The sequence below is a fragment of the Microtus pennsylvanicus genome, chromosome 11 (genome assembly GCF_037038515.1).
Source record: "Microtus pennsylvanicus isolate mMicPen1 chromosome 11, mMicPen1.hap1, whole genome shotgun sequence".
Taxonomy (NCBI): Eukaryota; Metazoa; Chordata; class Mammalia; order Rodentia; family Cricetidae; genus Microtus; species Microtus pennsylvanicus.
The window spans coordinates 42,616,610-42,642,692 of NC_134589.1; the positions used below are offsets into that span (position 1 = coordinate 42,616,610).

The 26,083-nt window shown below is 48.4% G+C and overlaps 1 protein-coding gene across 4 annotated transcripts; it reads right to left on the reverse strand.

Moving 5' to 3' along the window:
• Positions 1-866: 866 nt before the first annotated feature.
• Positions 867-25,416, reverse strand: Lyrm9 (LYR motif containing 9). 4 transcript variants are annotated; one of them, XM_075991456.1, is made up of 4 exons: positions 25,390-25,416; positions 9,001-9,141; positions 6,835-6,927; positions 867-5,623 (listed from the first exon to the last, which is right to left on the reverse strand). In XM_075991456.1, exons 2-4 carry the CDS (start codon positions 9,124-9,126, stop codon positions 5,606-5,608), a joined length of 237 nt encoding a protein of 78 aa, XP_075847571.1. In that variant the 5' UTR covers positions 9,127-9,141; positions 25,390-25,416; the 3' UTR covers positions 867-5,605. The 4 variants fall into 4 exon arrangements, with proteins under 4 accessions (XP_075847571.1, XP_075847572.1, XP_075847568.1 ...); XM_075991457.1 differs by lacking the exon at positions 25,390-25,416 and adding an exon at positions 17,829-17,850; XM_075991453.1 differs by lacking the exon at positions 25,390-25,416 and adding an exon at positions 17,651-17,706.
• Between the last annotated feature and the right edge of the window lie 667 nt (positions 25,417-26,083).

Genomic DNA, 26,083 nt, shown 5'->3' on the forward strand with positions numbered 1-26,083 from the left:
CTGAAGCAGAGTATTGGTGATGAACCTAATAGACCAGGGGTTCTCAACCTGTGGGTCGCGACCCCATAGGTACCACATACCTGATATCCTGTATAACCGATATTTACATTATGATTCATAACAGTTGCAAAATTACAGTTATGAAGTAGCAACAAAATAATTTTATGGTTGGGGGTCACCGGGTCACAGTGTTAGGAAGATTGGGAACCACTGCACAAGACCATCACAAGATGGGGCTTATCAATATTCCATCATGGAAAGAAGGGGGAAGTCACAACTGAGCCCCTGAAATTCCAATCACAACTGCTGGGAGTGAGGTCTCTCAGTGATTCACCTGCCCCACATCCTGTTAGACAGGTGGCTAAGGATGCTTGCCTACTTTTCTCTGAATTCTCCTTCCAAAGACACAGCTGCTTGCAGACCTCCGCTGACCTAATGTGACTACACCCCCTGCTAGTACAAATCCCTAAACAGGTGGCAATAACTCACTTCAAGGGACATCAGTGGGATGGATCCTAAGTCAGTCAAGGCGATGATGTGAAAAGCTTGGGCCAATGACATGGCTGAGTAGGTAAAGGCACTTGCCACCAAGCCTGATGACCTGAGTACTTTGGCACATAAACACACTCAATAAAAATAAATAAATGTTCCCTCCCCCCCAAAAAAAGCTTTAAAATTTGGAACAATTCAGAACTTTAGAAAAATGCAAAACTCAAGCCAGGCGGTGGTGGCGCACGCCTTTAATCCCAGCACTCGGGAGGCAGAGGCAGGTGGATCTCTGTGAGTTCGAGGCCAGCCTGGTCTACAAGAGCTAGTTCCAGGACAGGAACCAAAAAGCTACAGAGAAACCCTGTCTCAAAAATGAAAAAAAAAATGCAAAACTCATAGTCAATTCCTTGGGCAGCCACGTACATTTGTGACCATAGCCCCAGATGCCCTCACTCAGTCTAAATACCCAGCATTCCTCCTCAGAAGTATGTGCCAATCTCTCTGTGCTGAGGAAATGTTTAAACAACACTCATCTTCTGTGGTCCTTGTTCCTCAATGCTCAGCATCCTACAGAGCCCTGATTCTGCCCAGGAGCCACCCGAGTAGCCTTCTCAGGGTTGCATCTCTTGCGGAGTTCATACAAAACTTCAGATTGCCTTAGACTTGGGTACAATGATAACCAACACAACATAGGAGACTGCCCTGGGGGACACCTGGGCTACTGGTACAGTACTGGTACATGCCAGTATAAGCATGCTAGAAAACTAATTCCTGCCGGATGGTGGTGGCTCACGCCTTTAATCCCAGCACTTGGGAGGCAGAGGCAGGTCTACAGAACGAGTTCCAGGACAACCATGGCTACACAGCTAGCTTTTTAAAATAATTTCTTAAATTATGTGTTTGTATGTGGGTATGTGCACATGTGTGGAGTTGTGTGCAGAGGTCAGAGGTGCCAGATCCCCCAGAGCTAGAATTACAGGCAATTGTGAGCCACCAGATCCCCCAGAGCTAGAATTACAGGCAATTGTGAGCCACCAGATGTGGCTCTCACTCTGGTCAATGCCGGAGCAGTGGGTGCACTCAGCTACTGAGCCATGGTTTCAGCCCCATAATAATGTGTTTTAAGTTATTGGTTTTGTTTTTAAAATTATTACTGTGTGTGCATGATGTGTGAATATGAGCTTGAACGTGGTCAGAGGACAACCTTACGGAGTTGGCTTTCTCTTTGCTCCTTAACGCAGAATCAAGGGCTCAAACTCAAGTCGACAGGCTTGCACAGCAAGTGCGTTTACCTGCTACGCCATCTTGCCAGCCCCTAGGACATACCTTGATGGATAGCGTGGCTTAGTTCACCATTTGGTCACATTAAAATCTTTAACTAAAACCCTCAAAAACACTGGAGATGAACTAGCTGGCTTCCCACTGTCGCTAAATCCCATGGTCAGTACTGAAACAAAAAACAAGAGCATTCGATTTCTCATTAGCAGAACAAGGAGGGGGGTGTGTGCTCCTGAATGCCACCTGCTACGCTTCAGTCGAAGCCCAGGACAAGTAGAAGTTTCTATTAAAGAAGCAGAATGGCCATTACGAGATGATAAAGGCACCTACGGAAGGCTTGCACCAAATGCTGCTTCATTTGTACCTGGCTTCTGGCACTGACCATGGTTCAACTTTAGCAGTATGGTTAACATGTTGTAGAGGGGGGCTTCTCTACACCGTCATCTTCAAATCAAACTGATGTTGATACATGGTCCACCCACTGCAGACACAGCCTATGCCATGGATCTCATGCCCAAGCCATCAGGTGGGAACAGCAATTGCAAAGCAGCCCTGAAGCTGGCCCAGAAGTCAGAACTTCACATGCCACTGCTTTCTTAAGAACAAGAAGGAGGGCTGGAGAGATGGCTCAGAGGTTAAGAGCACTGCCTGTTCTTCCAAAGGTCCTGAGTTCAATTCCCAGCAACCACATGGTAGCTCAAAACCATCTGTAATAAGATCTGGTATCCTCTTCTGGCATGCGGGCATACATGCAGACAGAATACTGAACACATAAAGAAAAAAAAAGAACAAGAAGGAATGGCTGGGGGAAGACGGCTCAGATATGCAACCATTAAGACCTGAGTTCAGATCCCCCAGCACCCGCATAAAAGCTGGGCTCACCGGTACACACCCGAAACCCCACTACTGGCTGGTGGTGGTGTGTGTATGTGTGTGTGTGTGGCAGGAGGGGGGCATGAGTTAGATCCCCGGAATTTGCTGGCAGCCAGTCAGTAAAACAGTGAGCTCTCAGGTTCAGTGAGAGACCCTGTCTCAAAATAGAAAGTGGTGAGCAAGAGAGGAAGACAACATCAACCTCTGCCCTCCTTGTGCATGTGCACACACACACACACTCACACTCACAGACACAAACACAGGCACACACACACACACTCACACTCACAGGAACAAACACAGGCACACACACACACACTCACAGGCACAAACACAGGCACACACACATACACATGACTGGGATAAAATGACAGGGACACAGTCATGAGATTCACTTGTTTTTCTCCCTCGCTACCAATAAACGACATGTGCCTGTCCCTTATTCCTTATTTTATCAAAAGGGAACACCTCTCCAGATACAGGACGATGCCGTATGTCTCAGGGATAACCTGGACACTGATCTGTATCCTACACAGGAAAGTCCTCTTACAACTAAGGTACCTCCATATCCCTGTGAGTGGAGCCCCAGGTCCCCAAATCAGTGCTATTCCCTTTTCCAATTAAATTCTCTACGTAAGCCAAGTGTGGTGGTGCACGCCTTTAATCCCAGCACTTGGGAGGCAGAGCAGGCAGCTCTCTACGAGTTTGACGCCAGCCTGGCCTACAGAGAGAGTTCCAGGGCAGCCAAGGCTATACCAAGAAACCCTGTCTCAAAACAAACAAACAAAAAACCCCTTCTACCTAAGGTCAAGCATGGTGTCACACATGGCCACCCTGCTCCCATGATCACCAACAATAATGATTGGTCCTTGGGCTCAGAGGGGTTGGACAACAGCAATGGGGACAGAGGTGACTCAGCTCTGCTCTTACCCCTTTGCCTTGCCCTCATCTGAGAGGGCAGACCTGGCCGTGGCCACTGTCGTCCAGCAGGGGGCCAGCACCTGGTCATCTCTGAGGAATGATCCTCCTGGCAAGCGGAAATCTGACTTTCTCAGTCCTGAGCACTGTTTGACAGCATGCAGCAAAGGAACAATCCATGTTCAGAGACCAGCAGTCAAGAAGAAATAACGGGGCCCTGCAATAAAGTGCCAACTGCTCTCGCAGAAGACCCAGGTTTGGTTCCCAGCACCCTCATCAGGCAGCTCGTAGCTGTCTATAACTCAACGAAGTCAATGTCCTCTGGCCTCTGAGGGCACCTGAACATACATGGTACACATGAACGTATGCAGGCATACACACATAAATAAAATATATTAATCTTTTTTTAAAAAAAAAAAGTAATCAAGATGACTCAGCAGAGAAAGGCATTTGCCACCAAGCCTGATGACCTGAGCTCATTCTCTCAGACCCACACACCTGAAGAAACAAACGGACTCCTGCAAATTGTCTTCTGACTTCCATGTGTATGACATAAATGTTCCCATATGTCCACACATGTGAATGCACGCACACACACATACAAATAAATAAGTGTAAAAAAACTGGAGCTGGAGAGATGGCTCAGAGGTTAAAAGCATTGCCTGCTTTTCCAAAGGTCCTGAGTTCAATTCCCAGCAACCACATGGTGGCTCACAACCATCTGTAATGGGGTCTGGTGCCTTCTTCTGGCCTGCAGGCATACATGCAGACAGAATATTGTATACATAATAAATAAATATTTAAAAAATAATAAAATAACAAAATAATAAAAAATAAAAAAATAATAAAAAAACAATAAGCTGGGTGTTGGGGTACATCTATAATCTAAGCAGTTGGGAAGCAAAGGCAGGAGGATTGCTGAAAGTTCAAAAGTTCAAGGCCTGCCAGGGCTCCACAGTGAGATCCTGTCTAAGATAAATAAAGTGAAGGGGAGGAAACGTGAGCTTTCACAAACTGGCACAGGCGCTTCAGTGTTGTCAACCCCTTCTGCAAGGACAGAGGTCACTCCAACTCATATAACTGCAAGGACGCACGCAGGCACCAGCTCACCCTGCTGGCTGAATGTCCCAGTGTGGCTTCTCTAACCTCCACCCACTTGAGCTTCTTTTCCCGGACCTGTTTTCCTTGTCTCCTCCGCTGGGGGTCAAAGCCCAAGAGGGCCAGTGAGGACACACTGTGGAGTCACAGAAGCCTGGACCTGCTGGTGTCTACTCTGGCTGCTTGCATTTTTTTTCCCAGTCTCACGTGGTATACGTTTCACCACCTCGAGGGCCAGGACTTCTGCTCGGAGCATGTTGGAGGGGACAGTGACAGGAGGAGCAGCTCCTTAGCAGACTTCCAGACACCATAGAGCACAGCTGGAGGTGGTGGCACTTGAGATGGCACAGGACAAACAGTCACTGAGAGAGGATGTGACTATGGGAGACAGAGCTGGAGCTGGGGAAGGGCAGCTCAGCGGCTTCCTTCATCTCTGTGCACAAAGTCAGAGCACGGCACACAATCAACACATCACTGGCCCCTCAGCCAGGCTCAGCCAGGCTCAGCCAGGCAGCACCTGAAGCCGTGGATGCTGCCTGGGTCTCAAGCCCGATCTATTTTTTGTGTACAGGTGGTCGTCTGAAGGGACATCTGCTCTGGGGCTCTGAGAATGGTGCAGGGACCTCCAGAATAAATTAACTCCCTTCAGAGCAGCGTAAAAGAGCAGATAGACAAAAATAAGAAACACAGAGAAGAAGCAAAAAAACACCAAGTTCTCCCCAAATTGAATATCATTCCGGGCCAGAAGAGCAGACATAAAAGATGCTGGAAACATAGCTGCGGTGACAAGAGCCACCTGACCAAATGCCAGCTATAAGTTCTTGCTTTCAGCCAACAAGGTCAAAGAATATTCCAGAACTGCTGCTGCTGCTGCTGCCGAGCTCCAAAAGCAGAGGTGCTTCTCAGTTCCAAATGTCCCCAGGTCAGTCAAGCTGCGAGCTCCGGATTCTCAGTTTTGCTTTTTGTACTGCAAGAAAGTAGAGGAGGACTCTGGTCATGTCACACGATGTCCCCACCTCCCCGCAGGGGGTTCTGGGAGGTGGTAGAATCCATGGGGAGACCCTCCACTGTCACATCTCTGGTTGATGCCCAACCCCTTCTTCTCTAGTGGAAAAGGTGAGGGGCTCAAGGGAGAGAGACTGAGAGGCTGGAGGTTGGGACTAAGCATGGCACTCACCACGGTCCTCCTGAAGCTGAGTCTTGTCTGTGGGAGAAAATTCCCTGGCAGAGGAGGCCCAAAAGAAAACAGGGTTTTCTTTTTCTGTGTGTGGGTTGGTTTTTTGTTTGTTTGTTTTTCCTGTCAGGGATATGCCCAGTGCCTTGTGCAGTAGGCAAGCATCTCCCACTGAGCTGAATGCCCAATCTGAGTTTTCCAAATGGATTTTAAACCCCACATCTGGAGCATCTGGATTAGAAGGACAAGACTCTGGAGCTCCACTCCAACTTTCTGCATTTCTGACCGTCTTCCCCACCTGGAGTCCGGGTGGAGCTCCACTCCAGCGCCCCACATCAGACTTGGTGGAAGTCCTAGACATAGCCTAGTTTTTGTCAACTTCACATAAACTTGAGTCACCTGGGACAAGGCACCTTCAATTTAGGAACTGCTTCCATCTGATTGGCCTGTGTCTGTGTCTGTGGGGCATTTTCTTGATAAACGGTTAGTGTGGGAGAACCCAGCCTACTGTGGTCAGAGCCGCTGTTGGGCAGGTGGCCCTGGGGTGTGTACGATTAGCTGAGAAAGCCATGGGAAGCAGCCAGTTAGCAGCCTTCCTCTGTGGTGTCTGCTCCTGTTCCTGCCTCAGCTTCCCTTGATGGACGATATCCTGGAAGCCAAACAAACGCTTTCCTGCCCTAAGGTGGCCTCTGTCAGTGTTTTATCACAGTAAGAGAACTCAGGCAGCTTCCCTCCAAGCCAGACACAGCTATGCCACGGCAGACAGTAGAGCTGTCCTTCCAGGGGAACCTGCGCTCCTGTGCCCATGACAGCCCACTCCGCACTGCTAAGCAGTGATACGGCCTTCCAGGGTTAAGGGTGCTGAAAAAGACTGCAACCATATAAGATCATTTTTCTACCTGGGTGAACAGGTGGCGTGGACAGCCTGGTTTCAATTGTGATGCACAGGCGTCCCCTAGTGGCTGAGAAGGTTACAGCATCCCTGGAGCCAAGCAAGCACTGACCTTGTTCATGATCCAGTCGGCATCTTCAATGGCTCTTTTGATAATCTGCAGGATTCTCTCAGGGTTGTCTTCATCTGAGTGAACCCGGAAACCCTGTAAGGTTCACATAAAAGAACATGACCAAGTGAAATTCACAAGGTTGGTAAGTTCAGCGCACGTCCCAAGAGGCTGTGAGGTACGGTCACCTCTCAGCCCTGCTGAGTATGCTCGTCCTGCTCACCTGGAGATGACACGATGAAGCTTGGAGAGCCGACCCTGCTGCTCTTAGACAGCAGCGTTTGAGTGCTAGTCTACTTGACAGTACAAATGGTCGCGCAGCCAGCAGGGAGGATGAAAAGGAGGCCCACAGGTTACCGGGCAGCTGATCAGGGCTAAGGGGAGCTGCCAATCTCTGGTCTGATTTGTTCAGCAAAGGAATCTGCTTTGATCAAAGTGTGATGGGCAAGGACTGGCTTGCCCCCCTCCCCCGCCACACACACACACACACACACACACACACACACACACACACACCAGGTGCTGGTGCTGGGGAAGCAACAGAGAGGGGAAGGCAGGCATGGGGGACAACAGAGCCTGGGGAAATTCAACCAGGCTTGTGACCAGTGACCTGCGATCTGGGTTCGCTGGTGTGGTGAACCTGGGGGGTCTTCCAAGAGAATGAACTCCTCCCTCCCTTTCCTGTGTTCCCAACCCCCACATTCACCTACCATGCCAGGAGCCCACTCTGTGCCACCTCCAGGACGTCTTCCCTGACTCCCCCAAAGCTAACTACCCCCTTCTGTTTCCCACAGCCTTCCATTGCTACCACTGTTTCTCTTTTTAAGATGGGATCTCACTATGTAGTCCTGGCTGGCCTGGAACTCACTACGTTGACCAGGATGGCCTTGACCTTGGAGAGATCCTTCTGCCTCTGCCTCTTGAGTGCTGGGATTAAAGACGTGTGCCACCCCTGCATCTCAGTTGTTTTTCTTTTTTTTTTTAATATTTATTTATTTATTATGTATACAATATTCTGTCTGTGTGTATGTCTGCAGGCCAGGAGAGGGCACCAGACCTCATTCCAGATGGTTGTGAGCCACCATGTGGTTGCCGGGAATTGAACTCAGGACCTTTGGAAGAGCAGGCAATGCTCTTAACCACTGAGCCATCTCTCCAGCCCCTCTCAGTTGTTTTTCTTTCCTGTATCTGTATGGGGTTTACCATTTAGCTCTTTACATTTTTTATTATTTTGTTTGTGGTATGGGTGTTTTGCCTTGTATATCCTGCACCATGTGGCTGCAGTACCTGCAGAGGCCAGGAGAGGGCACTGGATCCCTGGAGCTGCTCCATGGGTGCAAAGACTAGACCCTGAACCCTCTGGAAGAGCTGCCAGTGCTCTTACCCTCTTGGCCATCTCCCAAGCCCAGGAAGTGATTTCTTATACGAAGGGAGCGTAAAATGCAAAGCACTGCCGACCAGACTTCCCAGTTAACACTCTCCCGCGCTGGCGTTATTGCCCTTCTCATACAGAAGCATCTAAAGAAGCTGCAGGCACTGTGCCTGTGTCCTCTGAAAACCTGAGTTTCCTAACAAAGGGACAGCAACCAAACTCAGAAAACTGGCATCAGATGTAGCCATTACCTAATCCACGGCCTGCACTCTAGTTCCCGTCTGCTACCTGTTTCTCTAGCGCAGGGTCTGGCATCGCCTTTCGCTTACCAATGACATCGCTTCAGTCACTGTTAATCTAGAGCTGCTTGCCTTTCCTGGTGGTCCAGAAAACTTTGTTTTGCTTTTATTTATTGTTATTTAAGATAGGTCTTCTTACTGGGACCTGGGGCTCGCTATCCTCCTGTCTCTGCCTCCCCAACGCTGGGATTACAAGTGCAGGCCACCGCCCAGCCCTCTCTGGGTGTTGGACTCTGGTCCTCTTGCTAGCATGGCAAGCACTTTGTCAACTGCGCTTCCTCGCCCACCTCTACCCAGTCTATTTTCATATCCTCTGAGCTGTCTCCTTCAGGGCTCAGCACAGTGCTGAGATGCCAGCTGACACAGCCACTGTGCCACAGACGGAAGCCAGAGGTCAGCTGTCCACTTTTGCAGTGCCTCTTACAAAATGTCTAGGCCCGTTCCATGGCAGCTGTGCCTCTGCCCCCCAGCAGACACCTCCCCCAGACCTGCTCCCACCTGCCTGACAGCATGCTTGTAGTGTTCCTGGATGCCCTTGGTTGGCAGCTGCTGGCAGCAACGCAACAAGTAACGGTACAGCTGCAGCGGTGTCTGGACAAGCTCTGCCCCCGGCAGTGGGGCCATCTGTGAGTCCCGGCCCTGAAAAACACAGAATATCACTTTCATAGATATCAGGCCAATTCCAGAGAACCTGGCCTCCCATCCCAGCCCTCTGTGACCCATTTGCACAGAGGCTAGGCCCCTTAGTGGCCCAATCCCAGAAGCCTACACCCTGGGCTGGGCGAGCCTTAGCATAGAGCAGGCCCACAAGCACCCCATGCAAGTGTGGAGGGAGATATGCCACCTCAGCCTACAGTCTTCTAAAGCTCAGGTGGGAGGAGGAAAGAGGAAATGGGCAGAAAACGCCAGGCAGCGATCAAGGCTGCCGACAGCACATATATCCTAGTTAGGGCATCAGGCAGGAGGGCGGGAAGCCCAAAGGTCCAAAGCTGCTAATCAAAGTATTGCCCCAAAGCCAGATGCACTGGCAAGACCAGAGTCTTCAGATTTCCTGGAGATGGAACGACAGACAGTGTTGAGCGGCCCGATGAGGATTCTGGAAACTGAACTTGGGTCCCCTGGAAGAATAGTCTGTTCTTGTAACCATTCTATCACGTGTTCTTAAAAAGATCCCACGAGTCAATATGAACTTTTTCTTTGTGTGTGTGTGTGTGTGTGTATAGTGTGTGTCATAATACCCGACCTGACACCCCATTGTTACTCCATTCTCTCCCACACTTGGGACCAAGTGAGCTCTGACCCACTGTTCCAGACGCATCCATGTCAGCCCCAGGAATTCTTTCCAGAAGTTCCAGACCACCAAGGACATCAGTTCTCTACAGCTCCACATGGCAGTGCTGCCTTGGCGGACCCCTCTCCCTCTGGGAACCTCTTTCTGACTGTCCTCCTGGGAGGGAGGGACTCGCTGCTGCCATGCAGGTGTCTCTCACCGCTGGGCTGTGCCCAAGCCTCGGCACTGTGCCTGGCCCTCAGCAGGCTTCACACTGGACGAACTGAACCAACTGACCCATTATCTCTTCAGTACAGGCTTGGGGTGGGGGTGCTCCCTGTGTGCCAGAGGAGGAGTCAAAGGTAGAGACTGGGTGACAGGAGTTAGTTTTAAAGAAGCAAGGGCGTAGGAGAATGCCCCAGACTCTAGCTCCGTCGGATACCCAGACAATAAAAGGGAACCGTGACAGGCTGAGTTCAGAGGCAACTACGTTCTATTTCAAGCATGTCTTTCTGAAAAATACACGCTCGTCTCCACAGCTACATTGGCCATTTCCTCACGTCTCTTCCGGCTCGTGCTCTGCCACTGGAGTGGTCCCCCACCATACATTCTCCCTCCTAGTAAATGCCAGTTTTGCAGAACTCAGGGTGCACACAGGTTCAACCTGCCTGGCCAACCAGACTCTGGGATTCACACACACAGGGATGGGACTGGAAAAGACCCTTCCCCAACCAGACTCCAGGATTCTCACACACGCGGGGATTAGATTGGAAAAGACCCCCCCCCCCAACCAGACTCCGGGATTCACACACACAGGGATGGGACTGGACAAGACCCCTCCCCAACCAGACTCAAAATCCTCAAAAGATGCCATCTTGCCTCCTCTTGGCTCCAAGCAGAAGGCAGAGCTGGAACTTGCCAGAACAAAGTCCAAAGACCTCATTTAAGCCTTAGAACGCTTCTCCCATAAAAAAGCCTGGACACCAGAACTCTCAATAGCCGGATCATTCACTCCGATTACCAAACCAGCCTGGAATGGTGGTTCTGTTACCTTTGACCCAAAGAATTCCCATAGATCTTGACTCCCTACTTCTACTTCCAAGGGTTGGGGGTGTGGCTCAGGTGGCAGAGCACCTGTCTAGCATGAAGGAAGTTCGGGGCTCAGTCTCCCACACTACAAACAGAAGGCATGATGGTACAGGCCTCTGGTCCCAGCATTACAGTGATGGAGGCAGTGAAGTCAAAGGTCAAGGTCATCCACCTCTTAGTGAGTTTAAGACAAGCTGAGCTACAGGTCTCAAAAAATAAAACTCTATAACCCACTTCAATGGTTCCGGCGGTAAGGATGTCTAAGCAGGACAGGCTCTTCAAGTCCCTGCTATCACCCTTCTGACTAGCCCTGGTTTGGCCTGGCCAGCAAAGGAGAACCCCATAAGCTGTCATGGGCAGGACCCTGAAGGGCAAGCACAGAGGACACACTGCAGTCCCCACACGACAGGCAGCTCGGCTGGCAGGCTTCCCCAGACTATATAAAGTGCTAATCAAATATTGTAAAATGCTAGTCCAGAACAGATGGTTACCATCTGCATCCTCAAACTTAACATTTGGAAAGAGAACAACTTGGCTTTGCTGCTTTAAAACCCAAGCAATACTTAGTAACCAACCCAGCAAGTATGGGCGGAAGATTATTTTCAGCTCAATTATATTACTTAGTCATTCTCAGTAATAACAAGTAGAGAATGCATGTGTGGGTCCACTGAGAGGAGCTGAACTAAAAATGTTTTAATTTAATTTAAAGTGTGGGTTTACTATTATTAAGGGGCCATGAACCTCCCAGCTCCATTAGCGCAGCTACAGTCAAGCCCTCTGACCCTGGGAATGCTCATTTCTCTCACTGTGCCCTTCAAGTGCCCAAGGACTTGACCTTAGCCTCACAGCCCAGCCCTGGGCCTCGGTTAGAGCTCCATCTCCCAGGCAACCACACTAAGATCACCACCTGCAACCCAACTACTCCCTTTCCTTCGATCCCTGAGCCCCTGGCTTGAAATCCCATTGAATTCCACCTCTCTGTGCCTCTTAGATTTATGGCCCCTTCTAGTCCAGATCCGTTCTGTCTCAGTTGACACAGTCTGGAGCTAACCTCTTTGCCCTCTCCCCATTCCCCTATCTGTTCTCCACCCCACAGCCTGACTGAACCTGAAACATGGATCTCAGGGTACTCAGTCCCCTCCAAACCCCCAGTATTCATTCCCATAACTTGTCATTCTGGCAACTTTCCTCAAAATGGGGAACAGCTACTTGAATTTATTTTAAGCAGCCTACGAATGGACATCTTTTCATCATAATGATGTAATATTTACCTACATAAGTAAGAAAAATTCAATTTCATAGATATTATGTTTAAAACAGTTTTGGTTTTGCTGTTGTTTTAAGGAATGGGCACAGAATTGTACCAAGCAAATCAAGATGCAGTCAAAATGAGGAGCTGGCAGAAACAGTGAGAGTGGGACTGAGGAGGGGATGGTGCCGGCCTGCAGAACACACCCAGGTTCCTTCCCACGGCCCAGGGAGTCCGGTGTCTGCCTCGCCCATCCCTCAAGCCAAGTTCAGGCAAAATGAGCTCTAGATGGGGCAGTGTGGGGCAGCTGTGTCTAGGGATGGTCTCCACACCGTGACAGGCGACAGAGGGCTTGACATGAAACAGACGTATTAGTCTTGTTCCTCAGAGAAGCAGAACCTTTAGAAGGTGAGTGTGTGTGTAAGGGGGTGACTGTGTGTTCGAGAGTATGTGTGAGTGTGGGCATGGGTGGGGGGTGTGAGTGGGGGGGGGTGAGTATGTGGGGGTGTCTGTGTATTATTGTGAAGAGCCACCAGGACCATGGTAACTCTTTTTTTTAATATTTATTTATTATGTAAACAATATTCTGTCTGCGTGTATGCCTGCAGGCCAGAAGAGAGCACCTGATCTCATTACAGATGGTTGTGAGCCACCATGTGGTTGCTGGGAATTGAACTCAGGACCTTTTGGAAGAGCAGGTAATGCTTTTAACCTCTGAGCCATCTCTCCAGCCCACCATGGTAACTCTTATAAAGGAAAACATTTAGTTGGGTGACTTACAGTTTCAGAGGTTTAGTCCATTATCATCATGGCAGGACATGGAGCTGGAGAAGGAACTGAGAGTGGAGAAGGAGCTACATCTTGATGTCACAGTCAACAGGAAGTGAACTGTCTCTCTAAGTGTAGCTTGGACATAGGAGACCTTAAAGCCCACCCCCACAGTGACAAACTTCCTCTAACAAGGCCACACCTCCTAATAGTGTCACTCCCTATAAGCTTATAGGGGCCAATTACATTCAAACTACCACACTGAGTGAGTATATGCGTGTATTACAAGGAATGTGTCATGTAATTCTGGAAACTGGCAAGCCCCAAATCTGCAAAGCTTGACTCTAACCCTAAGTGGGAAAGTTGCCAAGAAACCAGGAAGAGTCTGTCCCAGTTCAAAGGGCTCCAAGAGAAGAGAATTCTTTCCTATGTTGGAAAGGCTCAGGCTACTCAATCTACAACAGTTAACTTGTAAACATCTAACGCCCTCCAGATAGTACAGACATAGCAGCCACTGAGGCCAAGGACTACCCAGGACCACTGAACTGTGCAGCAGGGAACTCCACATCTTCTGACCTACATCTCTAACCGTAAGACTGCCACAGGCACAGGTAGAGAACAGGAAGAGAGAACGTGGCTTCAACTGTAAACAAATCCTTTTGGTTTCCTAAATTCTTTTACAATATCCTATAGTGGTCAGGCCTTTAGGGGACTAAATGAGACTGGAGATGTGGCTCGCCAGGATGACTGGAGTTCACAGAGCTCCACCTCCCTCTGCCTCCTGAGCACTGGGATTTAAAGGTGTGTGCCACCAAGCCAAGTCTAAACACGTGTTTTTAAAAAGACTGAATGGGGCCCATTTACATGAATGAAGACAGTCGGCTTGACTCAGTCTACTAATTTAAACCTAAAAACACTCTCCCGGAGACACCCAGAATAACACTTGCATCCATTCAAGCTGACACACAATGAAAACTTCCTAGTAGAAGTCTACAACCACTTGTTGGCAATCCTCTTCCCTCAGCCTGCAATGCCCCTGTGGCATCCAACCGCTGGCCTTACGCTTCCACACTCAGCTCTGGGTCCAGCACCTCCTGGAGGCCCTCACGAACACAGAACACTCCACACCGCCCTGCACCATGCTCAGGTCACCTGTGGTGACCACCCTGCTTCGCGCTAGCCCTGACTTCCAGCACCTGTGTACAAGGACAGCCCTGCCAGGCATTCTCCAAGGGAGGTTCATGTTTTATCAACCTCCCACCAAAACCTTCCGCAGCTGTGCACCAGCTGACACTGTCGAGCTGTCAAGCTGGTACGAGACTCTGCCAGCATTATGAGGATTGCTTGATACTGTGGTTGTGTAGTTCGCGCTTATCCGCAGATGATGCAGGTGCAAGCATTAAGAAGAAATACGTTACAGGCTCTGCAGCCATTCCCAAACAGTTCAACAAAAGCCAGTCCGCAGAGAGAAGGGGCAGACTAAGAAGAGACACAAATGTTAAGAGCGTTTCTACTCAAGGTCTGAGTTCTGTTCTGATCCAGCGAGTCCACCACCCACATCTAACTCTCGAGGTCTCTTTGTCATCCTCTTTCCAGCACAGGGTGAAGACATTGCCATCTCCCCAAGGTCCTGCCCCAGTCTGTACTTCTGATGCTTCCACATCCTTCCCCCTCGCCCCTCCACTCTCAAGCACACGGCCCGCGTGTGAGAAACAGGTTGACTGTTCTGACGTGTTCCGTGAGCACTGACTCTGTCAACTCCCTATGACCTGAGAATTCAAGGAATGCAGCCCAGACTGCATTCTCTGCTCAGACCCTAGGACCCTGGCATCCACTTCAAAGCACCTTTCCCCATGAACTGTTACTAAGTCTGTCTCCCCATCTTGTACTGCCTTAGACAATCACAGTCGGTCGCACAGTCTTTGGGGTGCCTGACTGTTCATTAAGTCATCTGGATACAATGAAAGCACGAAACAATCACACACACGGACAAAGAGAATTAGTCTGGTCTGCCATCAGCACAGCTCGTCCATGCAATGTCTCTCCAAGCAGCTGAGTTTGCAGTCTTCAGGAAACCACTGAAAAGACCTGCTTATCCAGAATCTTCCGAAAAGCTGCTGTCGTAATTGATCACCTTCCCACAAAGAGGCTAATTAGCCCCTAGCAATTGTGACAGTTTTTCACGTACTACCTCACTAAGTACAGCAATACTAGAGGGTAGGTCTTGTTGCCCCCATTTTATAGATAAGAAAACCAAGGCTCAGCGAAGCTATGGTTTGTCAGTGGCCACATAGTTGTGCAGTCGGGAAGGGAACTAACCCTAAGCCTATTTGATTCTGAAGCCTCTTTGCCATCTGCTAAAATGCGTATAAGAACATTACAGAAGGCTGGAGGGTAACCCAGTGGACTGCCTAGCATGTGCAAGGCCCTGAGTTCAGTCCCCAGCACTAAAAAAGAAAAAAGTGCTGGCCAGATCATGACCAAGGTCCCCACCCATAAAGAACTCTCCTGGGCTTATGCAAGAGCGGGCTCAGTCACTGACACACACACTTGTCTGGACTATTAATTCACAACTCAGCTGCAAATCCTTGCTCTCCCTGCCTTTCTGGAACACACGTGCCTTACAGCACCCTCTCTCACAGAGACTGAAAAAATTCAGACTAATGTCAATTACACAGGGAAAAAAAGAAAGGAATACTTTGAAAACAAATCTTAAGGTGGGCATTAGTGGAACACGCCTTTAACCCCAGCACTGGGGAGGCAGAGACATGTAGGGCTCTGTGAGTTCAAAGCTAGCCTGGTCTAGAGATTGGGTTCCAGGACAGCCAGGGCTACACAGAGGAAAAAACAAAACAAAACAAACAAAAAAACCTCACTGAATGGTAGGATGACTTAGACACAGGCCTTACAACCTGAGTCCAAAACCCTGGATCCCACAAGGTGGCAGGAGAGAACCAGTTCCCAAAGGCAGTCCTCTGACCTCCGCCTGTGACATCACACACAATTTACAAAAACGAATGGACCTGGTGGCAAACCGCTGTAATCCAATTCTCAGGAGGTAGAGGCAAGAGACTTGGGAGTTCAAGGTCCAGCCCCGGGCCACAGAGCAGGCTCGAGGCCAGCCTGGGCTATCCAAGATCCTATTTTAAAACAAAACCAATTTACAAAACTCAAAAAAGACCATGATCTATTACAGGAAAGGGGGGCGGTGGCACAAGGGGACTTCCTGGGTGCCAAGTGGTACTGCTGGCACAGCAGGCGAAGAAGAAAGGACCCAGCCCTTGTAAGGTCACTGCCCTTTTTCCTCACCTGTGTCCTAGCACAGGGCATCTAAAAATAATTCAAAAAAGAGTCATACATTTAAAAAGATAATGGAACTGCAGAAAATAACCTGAGATCATGCCCGATTGAGCACTGATAAAAGCTAAATTAAGCCTGCACCAGCCATTTTTTAAAATATGCAATTAATCTTCTTGATGGAGGAAAGTTGAAAAATAGGAATGGTGTGCTCCCTGCCCCCGCCCACCCCAGGGCTCCATCTGGCATATTTATGTTCTGCCAGCCGGCCTGCCTCCCCTAGCCCTCTACCACAGAACGAAGGTCAGCCCAGCCTCCCCTCATTCCCACTGGCACAAGCTTAGGGTATAGCTCTATGCTCATCCCTGTGGGAGGTGAGGATTTTGGAGATGAATCCTGGGGGATGACCACGCCAGGCAATCTTTTACCACGGGGCTGTTCCTAGCTCCTGATTAGCAGGTAACTAAGCAGTCTCTTCCTTTTTGGCCAGTTCTCACGTGCCACCCAAGGACATTTCACACTTTAGCCTTCCTTTTCATTGCCCCCCCTCACCTTATACCCAGAGGACAGGCATGTGATAGTTAAGACTTCAAATGAGTCCCAACAGCCATTACAGGGAGAATGGCGAGATAAAACCTGATCCAGGCAGACCTTGGAAAAACATTCTATAATAAAAAGAATGAAGTGCTGATTTATGCTACCGCGTGTGAACCTTGAAATAGGCGTGCGAGATGCAGGAAACCAAAAACGGGGCTACATAACGTATGATTGATTCTGAACATTTTATGAAGTGTTCAGAATTTGGCAAATCTATGGAAAGTGGAGATGTGGTTGCCTAGCGCAGAAAAAAAGGAAAGGGACTGGGGAAGGGCGTTGCCTGAAAACGGAGCTAGGTTTTTTTGTTTTTTCGAGACAGGGTTTTTGTTGTCGTTTAGGCACAATAAATATTCTAAAATCCAGAGTGGTGGCAGATGTACAACTGCCACCTGCGCATCTAAAGGTTATTAAACATGTGCATTTTAGATGGGCACTGGCCGATAATCCCAGTAAACGTGGGAGGCTGAGGCAGGAGGATTACGAATTCAAGACCAGCCTGGGCTAAATATTGCAGAAACCAAAATGATCCCAGTTACTCCTGATAACAAAGTGTTCTCATAGACCAACTGAGAGAAGAGGGGCGCGTCTCCTCTTTGAAAATCAAAGATCGAAGCTGCTCCATTCGAGTGCGGATCCCAGCAGCACATGGCGGAGACTAGCTCCCTGCATCCTCCCAGCCCGCATCCCGGCCTCCCACGCTCCTCCACGGCGCCGGGACTAGGCCTGCGACAGGTGCCGCCGTCTCTCGGGGAAGCCCGGAGCACCCGCAGATCGCCCCCAGGGCTTCCACAGATCCCGGCCCTGCAGACAGCCTCGGTAATCCCCAGCCCGCCCACGCCGCCCGAGTCCCCGCCCTGGGCCCACGCAGCGGGGCTCACCCGCCTTCCGGGCGGACGCCAACTCGAGACAGCGCGAGCGACGAGTGCGCCTGCGCAGCGGAAGCCAGCGCAGCCCCGCCCCCGCCCGGTGCCTGAGCGCCCTCTGCCGGCCGCCAGCGGGACTCGGTGTCCTACTGGGTGCGGGGATCCTGATCCGACCCCGCCCAGTTGACCTTACCCACAGCCTTCTTTTCCTCGTCTTCCTTACTTAACCTTGGATACAAGCCCTGGAAGCCAGCTCTTCCTTATATTCCCAAGAGTGGATTGTGCTAGAATATTAGGGGTGCTCAAGATCTTTGTAAAGGCTTCTTGGAGGACTTGTCCCGAACCTCTAGTGTTGATGACCAGAATTATGTTTGGAAGGGAGTCTGCATTTTGAGTCGCTTCATCAAATTACAGTCCCACAACACCTGTCAGAAGAATACATATGACAGTAATAGGCATGCTTCTTTTCAGACTCAGCTATAATTATAATTGAGGGAAAGAATACAGAATCTCAACTCACAGCTACTGCCAGGATCATTCTTTGAAAACGAAATAATGCTGATTCATTAAATGGGCTCTTCCCACTTGCGCATGTTTAAAGGCAGAATGCTTCTCTGAATTGACTTAAATGCAAGTTTTATATCCTGAAAGAAATAAAGATGAGTCTTTATCGGGAGACAAACGCCCTGTTCAATGAAGCTGCAAGCTTCTCGGGGCTGCTGTCTGAAAGGCAGTGATGGGACCAGTGGATAACATTGCTTCTCTTCACATGTCTCTCTTCTCTGAGGCTTTTTAATCCTGTCTGTATGAAAAGCCCGATTTCCTTACACACACACTCCTTGTGTAGTTGCTTTAACAAGACAGTTTCTTATAATGTCTCTTTTTCTTCATTTTTAAAAAAGAAAACATGGCTATCTAGCAGCACCCAGAAATCTATTTTCCTTCCTCTTAGGAAGCAGGGGTTATTTGTTAACAGAACTTTTTCTTTTCCCCGTTCCTTCTCTGTAGTCCCACTCCACCCCCCCTACCAGCACCCCTCTTTTTCTCTTTACCTAACACACTACACTGTCTCCAAACCAGTATGGGAAGATTCCGCCCCTGGAATACCCAGATAATTACCTTCATTTATTTTCAATATGTAGACGTGGACCAAATATATCTGAAAGATCCAATCGGGCCCTCATAAATCAGCCCTCTTATTTATCTATGCATAATCAGGGCACATCATTAGCACAGATCCAATCAATAAATCATTATACTTTTAGAGCCCTCACTAGGAACACTCTGCAGCAACACCATTCCACTCCCGAGTTCAACATTAGGAGCCTTTCACGTTTTTCAGCAATATCACAGTCTGTTCTCTCATCCCTGCTCTTTTGTTCCTAGATCTCTGTGTTCCTGCTTCAGAAGCCTCATCCTAATACCTAGGGCTCATAAAATATTCAAGAAGCAAGCTGTTAGCTCTACCGCCAAAAGCTCCACCTTCGTGGCTCTTGTGTTACTCCTGTCTTTATAGAGTGCAGCATTTATTGTTCGAAGGAGAAGGAGAAGAAGAAGAAGAAGAAGAAGAAGAAGAAGAAGAAGAAGAAGAAGAAGAAGAAGAAGAAGAAGAAGAAGAAAGAAAGAAAGAAGAATTACCACAAGGAAAGGTGTAGGCAGCACTCCCTTTATTCTACCAAGTCACAGTAGAAGTTTGGTTTTAAGAATAGTCCAATTTAAATAAATAAATAAATAAATAGAATAGTCCAATTGTGATTCTTTTCAACTTGACAGGAACTTTAGATTTCATTTCAATAAAAACTAAAGAATTCTTTTTTTTTTTTTTTTTTGGTGTTTTTCAAGACAGGTATCTTTGGCTGTCCTGGGACTCACTTTGTAGACCAGGCAGATCTGCCTGCCTCCGCCTCCCGAGTGCTGAGATTAAAGGTGCGCCACCACCACCCGGCTGTAAAACTAAAAAAATCCTTACCAGTCCCAAAATTCACTAAAAAGACAGCAGGCCCACAACCTAATGAAAACTCAACCATTCTTATGCCATTTTCTTCTACACTGAAATTTCAGCAGCTGTGTGCCCTCATGTCAGGTTGTGTGATATTTACAGGTAAACAGAACTTTAAAGACCTTTTGCTTAAGAAACCTATCACTCAAGGGTTTGCTGTATATACAGGAGATTCTTCTCACTGAGGAATTCATCAACTTCCCTAAGAAATACATGGCCACCTTCTCTTGCTTTCTGAGATGTATTTTAGCCTGACAGAACCAAATTTGTAACACCCTGTAGAGAAAGGGGCAAGAGGCCTGGGGCTTTCAGTTTTAATTGACCTCTGAATTTTAAAAATCACGTTTATTTGCTCATTATTATGTGTGTACGTGCCGTAGAGTGTGTACGTGCTGTGGTGTACGTGCTGTGGTGTGTGTACGTGCTGTGGTGTGTACATGCTGTGGTGTGTATACGTGCTGTGGTGTGTATACGTGCTGTGGTGTGTGTACGTGCTGTGGTGTGTACATGCTGTGGTGTGTATACGTACTGTGGTGTGTATACGTGCTGTAGTGTGTATACGTGCTGTGGTGTGTACGTTCTGTGGTGTGTATACGTGCTGTGGTGTGTGTACGTGCTGTGGTGTGTGTACGTGCTGTGGTGTGTATACGTGCTGTGGTGTGTATACGTGCTGTAGTGTGTATACGTGCTGTGGTGTGTACGTGCTGTGGTGTGTATACGTGCTGTGGTGTGTATACGTGCTGTAGTGTGTATACGTGCTGTAGTGTGTATACGTGCTGTAGTGTGTATACGTGCTGTGGTGTGTGTACGTGCTGTGGTGTGTGTACGTGCTGTGGTGTGTGTACGTGCTGTGGTGTGTGTACGTGCTGTGGTGTGTATACGTGCTGTGGTGTGTGTACGTGCTGTGGTGTGTATACGTGCTGTGGTGTGTGTACGTGCTGTGGTGTGTACATGCTGTGGTGTGTATACGTGCTGTGGTGTGTGTATGTGCTGTGGTGTGTGTACATGCTGTGGTGTGTGTACGTGCTGTGGTGTGTGTACATGCTGTAGTGTGTGTACATGCTGTGGTGTGTGTACATGCTGTAGTGTGTGTACATGCTGTAGTGTGTGTATGTGCCGTAATGTATGTACATGCTGTGGTGTGTATACGTGCTGTGGTGTGTATACGTGCTGTAGTGTGTATACGTGCTGTAGTGTGTATACGTGCTGTGGTGTGTGTACGTGCTGTGGTGTGTATACGTGCTGTGGTGTGTGTACATGCTGTGGTGTGTGTACGTGCTGTGGTGTGTGTACATGCTGTAGTGTGTACATGCTGTAGTGTGTGTACATGCTGTGGTGTGTATACGTGCTGTGGTGTGTGTACGTGCCGTAGTGTATGTACATGCTGTAGTGTGTGTTCATGCCATAGAGTGTGTACATGCTGTAGTGTGTATACGTGCTGTGGTGTGTGTACGTGCTGTGGTGTGTGTACGTGCTGTGGTGTGTATACGTGCTGTGGTGTGTGTACGTGCTGTGGTGTGTGTACGTGCTGTGGTGTGTGTACATGCTGTGGTGTGTGTACATGCCGTAGTGTATGTACATGCTGTAGTGTGTGTATGTGCCGTAATGTATGTACATGCTGTGGTGTGTACGTGCCGTAGTGTGTACGTACTGTGGTGTGTATACGTGCTGTAGTGTGTACGTGCTGTTGTGTGTGTACATGCTGTGGTGTGTGTACATGCTGTGGTGTGTATACGTGCTGTGGTGTGTATACGTGCTGTGGTGTGTATACTGCTGTAGTGTGTACGTGCTGTTGTTTGTGTGTGTGCTGTAGTGTGTACGTGCTGTTGTGTGTGTACGTGCTGTGGTGTGGGGTCAGAAGACAACCAAGGGAGTCCGTTGTCTTCCACCATGTGGGTCCAGAAAGTCAAACTCAGGTCATCAGACTTGACAGCAAGTTCCTTTACCCACTGAGCCAGATCCCTAGCCCCATTTCCAGATTTCAAAGAGAAATGATACATTTGCATGCTTTGATTAAATCATGTTATTGTCTCAAAGGTTGACCGTGTAAATAATTCAAATTAATTCATAAATATACAATGTGTTTAATAAGCATGATAAAGACTTAGAAGAAAATACTTAGGGCCTTCAATCTGCCCTTGCTCCCAGTCCCCCCAGCTCAGATTTCTCTGAGCACAAAGGATGAAGACTACCTTGGTGTTCTCTTCTATTCAAAATATGCAAAGTTGCTATTTACCAGTTTGCAATTTGCATGACTCAAATTCTGCCAGAACACGGGGTGAGGGGCACAGGATGACAGGTGAGTATGCCAAAAGAGATCACCAAGGCAAAAATGGAAAAATCCAGTGTATGGATCTTTGCCACCCTGGGTGTTGCAGAACACAGCCCTGGCTGACAAGAGAGGTTTGTTAGTAAGACAATGGAAACATTGGGTGTGAAAGGTTACATGAGTGCTCACACGCAGAGTGTCTTTTCTTCTGTAATTACTGGGTGGGAAAGGGGGGGGGGGATGAGCAGAGATGCAGGATTTTTATAAAAAGGAGTATAAAAGAGAAAGGCAGAGCCATGACTAGTCCCAGAATACTCTACAGGATGGAGTCTAATCTTTCAGGACTTTGGTCTTGTGTTACTTTCTACAGCACCATAAATCCAACCTGCCTGGCTAAAACACATCATTCTCCACCTCTCTGGTGTGTTCTCTAGTAATTTATTGACAGTAGCTGCATGTGAAACCACATAGATAATTAGACACAAGCCATCTCTGGAGTTGAGTCTCCACTTTTTTGTCTGTTGAAAACATGTCTCACAATTTAAGACTGTAATTAACATATACACCCATATCCACAATTTTCATATAAATCACATTTGCAATGGAACTTTTCATAAAAAGATTAAGTGTAGCCAGACATGGAGATGCGTGACTACGAAGCCAGCACTAGGGTGGGGTGAAACAGAATCATGAGTTTGAGACAATCCTAGACTAAACAGCAAGACTTCACTAAAACTACTGGTCCAGCCATGATGGTACACACCTTTACTCCCAGAACTCAGAAGGCAGAAGCAGGAGGATCTCTGTGAGCTCAAGAGCAGCTTGGTTCAGTTCGAGTTGCAGGACATGAAGAATCTTAAAATGGCCACAGATAAGAATTCAATGCCAGGGGCCTGGAGAGATGACTCAGCAGTTAAGAGCTCTGGCTACTCTTCCAAAAGACTTGGGGTTCAATTCCCAGCACCCACACGGCGGCTCACAACTGTCTGTAACTCCAGTGCCAGGGGATTCAACACCCTCACACAGACATACATGCAGGCAAAACACCAATGCACATAAACAAAAATAAAAATAGGGCTGGAGAGATGGCTCAGCCGTTAAAATCTAGGCTCACAACCAAAATAAAAATAAATAAATCATTTAAAAAGAATAAAAAGAGTTCAATGCCACAGCTCACCGAAATGAAGGAAATAATTATTAAATAAGATTAGTTGGAGAAAGAAGGAAAGAGGAAGACAAGAAGGAGGAGGAGAGGAGAGACCTAGGGGCAGGAGAAGGGAGGTAACCTTGTCAATACTGTCCCTAAGAGAAAGGGCTGGTCAAGTTAAGTACAGTTGCCAAGGGAAAGGGGGGGGTCATTAATGAGAGGAAACCATTCTTTTGTATAGACAGAAAACAGGGTGCTCTGGTCAATCAAGTGTGTAGTTAAATAGTTAACTGTCCACATTGGCAAACACATGCTGATACCCTTTTCAGGCAAACTATCATTAGAGCCCAGCTCATCACAGAGACAACTGCATCCCTTTCATCTGGGCTCTCTTCTGTTCCCCGCTGCCGCTCCACCCCCATCTTGTTGTTTGAGGCAGCTCAAGTCTTGTTTTTGTCCTGTGATAGACCCTTTACTGGGTCCTCAGGAATTCTCTGAAAACAGAGGTCAAACTCCTGACTGTGTCCCCCAAGGCCCTGCAGGGTTTGAACTTCAAACTTTCACTTCCTCTTTCTGGCCCCTTGCCACAGCCCTGTGACTTTTCAGACTTTCAAATGTACCCTGACCCTTCTGCCATTCAGCCTATTTCCCTCTCCACAAATGTATCTTCCTCCCCTTCCCTGACATCCACACTCCCACGCTGGAGCAGAGAAACTAGCCTGTCCCTGCCTCCATGGCAGGCGGCAGACTTCATGACGATACACAGGTCAGTGTGGAATCTCCCAGAAATCGTTGACACAAGGATGTGAGGACACACAGCTTATCTAGACAGGGATCTAGAAAACACTCAGTAAGGGAGTGGAGACACGAGCTTAGGCGGAAACAGTCCATACAGGGTTCCGCCAAGCAAGGCAACACCACGCCAGACTTCACTCCTCCCTCTGGGAGTCAAAGTGGGTGGTGCCCTGAAGCATTTATAGGACCGTCCCTTTTAGTTACTGGTTGGATGATGCTCTCAGGGTGCTGACTCCCTGGTAGAGTTAGCCTGCCATGTTCTCAAGCAGAGACGTAGCTGCTTGGGGCAGCGGGAAATCCGTCAAATATGGTAGAAGGTAAGGTTCAGAGGATGGGGCGAGGTCACTGGTAATTCTGCTAGTTACAACAGTCATAAGTGTACATGCATAAGTCTGTCCATTTATGTACCTGTACAGATTTAGTGCATGCATGTGTACACAGATGTGTGTTTGTGTGACTATATCGGGTCATATCCACCTCCCGACTGCAGCTCTGTGAAAACAGAGCTGAGCAGCAGGGTCCCAGTGTCATGCCACACTGAACGCTCCCTCCCCACATCCTCAGCCCTCTGCCTCACTCTGATTGAATCTATCCTCCTCCTCCAATCTGCCTCAAGCAGATTAATGTTGAGAAAATTACACAACGGAGCTGATGGGTCTGACTTTAAATGCATCCTGGATACTTCCCGGGAAGAAAATGACTGCTTTTCAGAGCTCCCACACGCCACCTCCACCCTCACACCCCGCTAACTGCCCGTGGGAAAGGTCAACACCACCAGATGAGAGCATCCCTCAGAGTTCTCAGCCTGTCTCCTCTCCCCATTACAATGAGGCATATTGCTGTGTGCCTTTGACGACTCATCCCCCTGTGCTTCTCTGGGCTCTCTCCCTGGAGAGTTGCGGAAGTCTCTGCTGCTAGTTACTTCTGCTTCATCCCTAATTCATCTCCACACCTCCGCTTGCTCATCCTAAGCAACACTCTGAAGAGGTCTAGAGCTTTACTTCTCAAAGAGTGACCTGTGGAGCAGCGGTGTGAGCCTCGCCTGGGAGCCTGTTGGAGATGCGGGCTCTCCACCCAGACAGCAGTGGAATCCGAGCCCACATTTAACAAGATCCCCAATGATGCTCACCAGGCTTGTGAATGTTGAATGCGTACTAAACCAGGGGCTCATTCAAACACAAATGAACCAAACGTCAGACAACTTTCTGTGGTCCTGTTCCCCACCATACTGACTACTTTCTCTACTCTCCCCTGGAGCCATTCAAAACATGTATATAGAGGCCCTGGCAGATACCAACCTGTCTTCTAGGTTCTGAGGAGGCAGAGTAAATAAAGCATATGTGGGGGGCTGGAGAGATGACTCAGTGATTAAGAGCACCTGCTCTTCTTACTGAGGACCAGAGTTCAGTACCCAGAACCCACTTTGGGCAGCTCCCAACTGCTCCAGGGAACCCAATGCCCTCTTCTGGCCTGCAAGAGCAAATGCATCCACCAAAAACATACATCAACACAGACACACATACATACACATAATTAAAAAAAACCTTTTAAGAATGAAAAATAGGGGCTAAAGAGTTGGCTTGACGGCTAAGAGCACTTGCTGCTCTTCCCGAGGACCAGGGTTCCATTCCAAGCATCCACACGGCAGCTCACCACCATCTGTAACTCCAGTCCCAGGGATCTGATGCCCTCTTCCGACCTTCACAGGCACCAGATATGCACGTGGTCCATATGCATGCATGAAGGCAAAACACTAAAATATAAAAAATAAAACAAACATTAAAAAATACAATTAATAAATAAAGCATATGATCAATTTGTATGTTGTGTTCCAGGGGCCCAGAAAATGAGAGAGGAAGAAAGAATATGAGTGATAACTGATCTACAGTCAGATAAAAGATGGCAGTGTGGGTGAGAGAGACAACTCAGAGGGTAAAGGCACTTGTTACTGAAAAAGTGATTATCATCCAATAGCTACTGTACCATTCTAAGTATTGTGACACTTAGACAGAGACCTAAATGACAAGCAACCACTCCACCCAGAGATGAAGAGCTAGCTCAGGGGGTACAGAGGACCTGAACTGGATCCCAAGCACCCACATTAGAGTTGGAAGAAACAGCCCGGACTTGCTGTTCCAGCACAGGCAGGCCGAGACAGGATGTAATCTGGGGCTTGCTGGTTCACCAGTTTAGCCAAATTGGTGAGCTCTAGGTTCAATGACAGAGCCAAATTCAAGA

Excerpts from the sequence above, each read along its gene's own strand:
- Lyrm9 (XM_075991456.1), bottom strand. The coding sequence starts at position 9,126 with ATGGCCCCACTGCCGGGGGCAGAGCTTGTCCAGACACCGCTGCAGCTG. Across the intron at positions 6,928-9,000 it reads ACAAGCATGCTGTCAGGCAG|GGTTTCCGGGTTCACTCAGA; the intron begins GTGGGAGCAGGT and ends TGAACCTTACAG.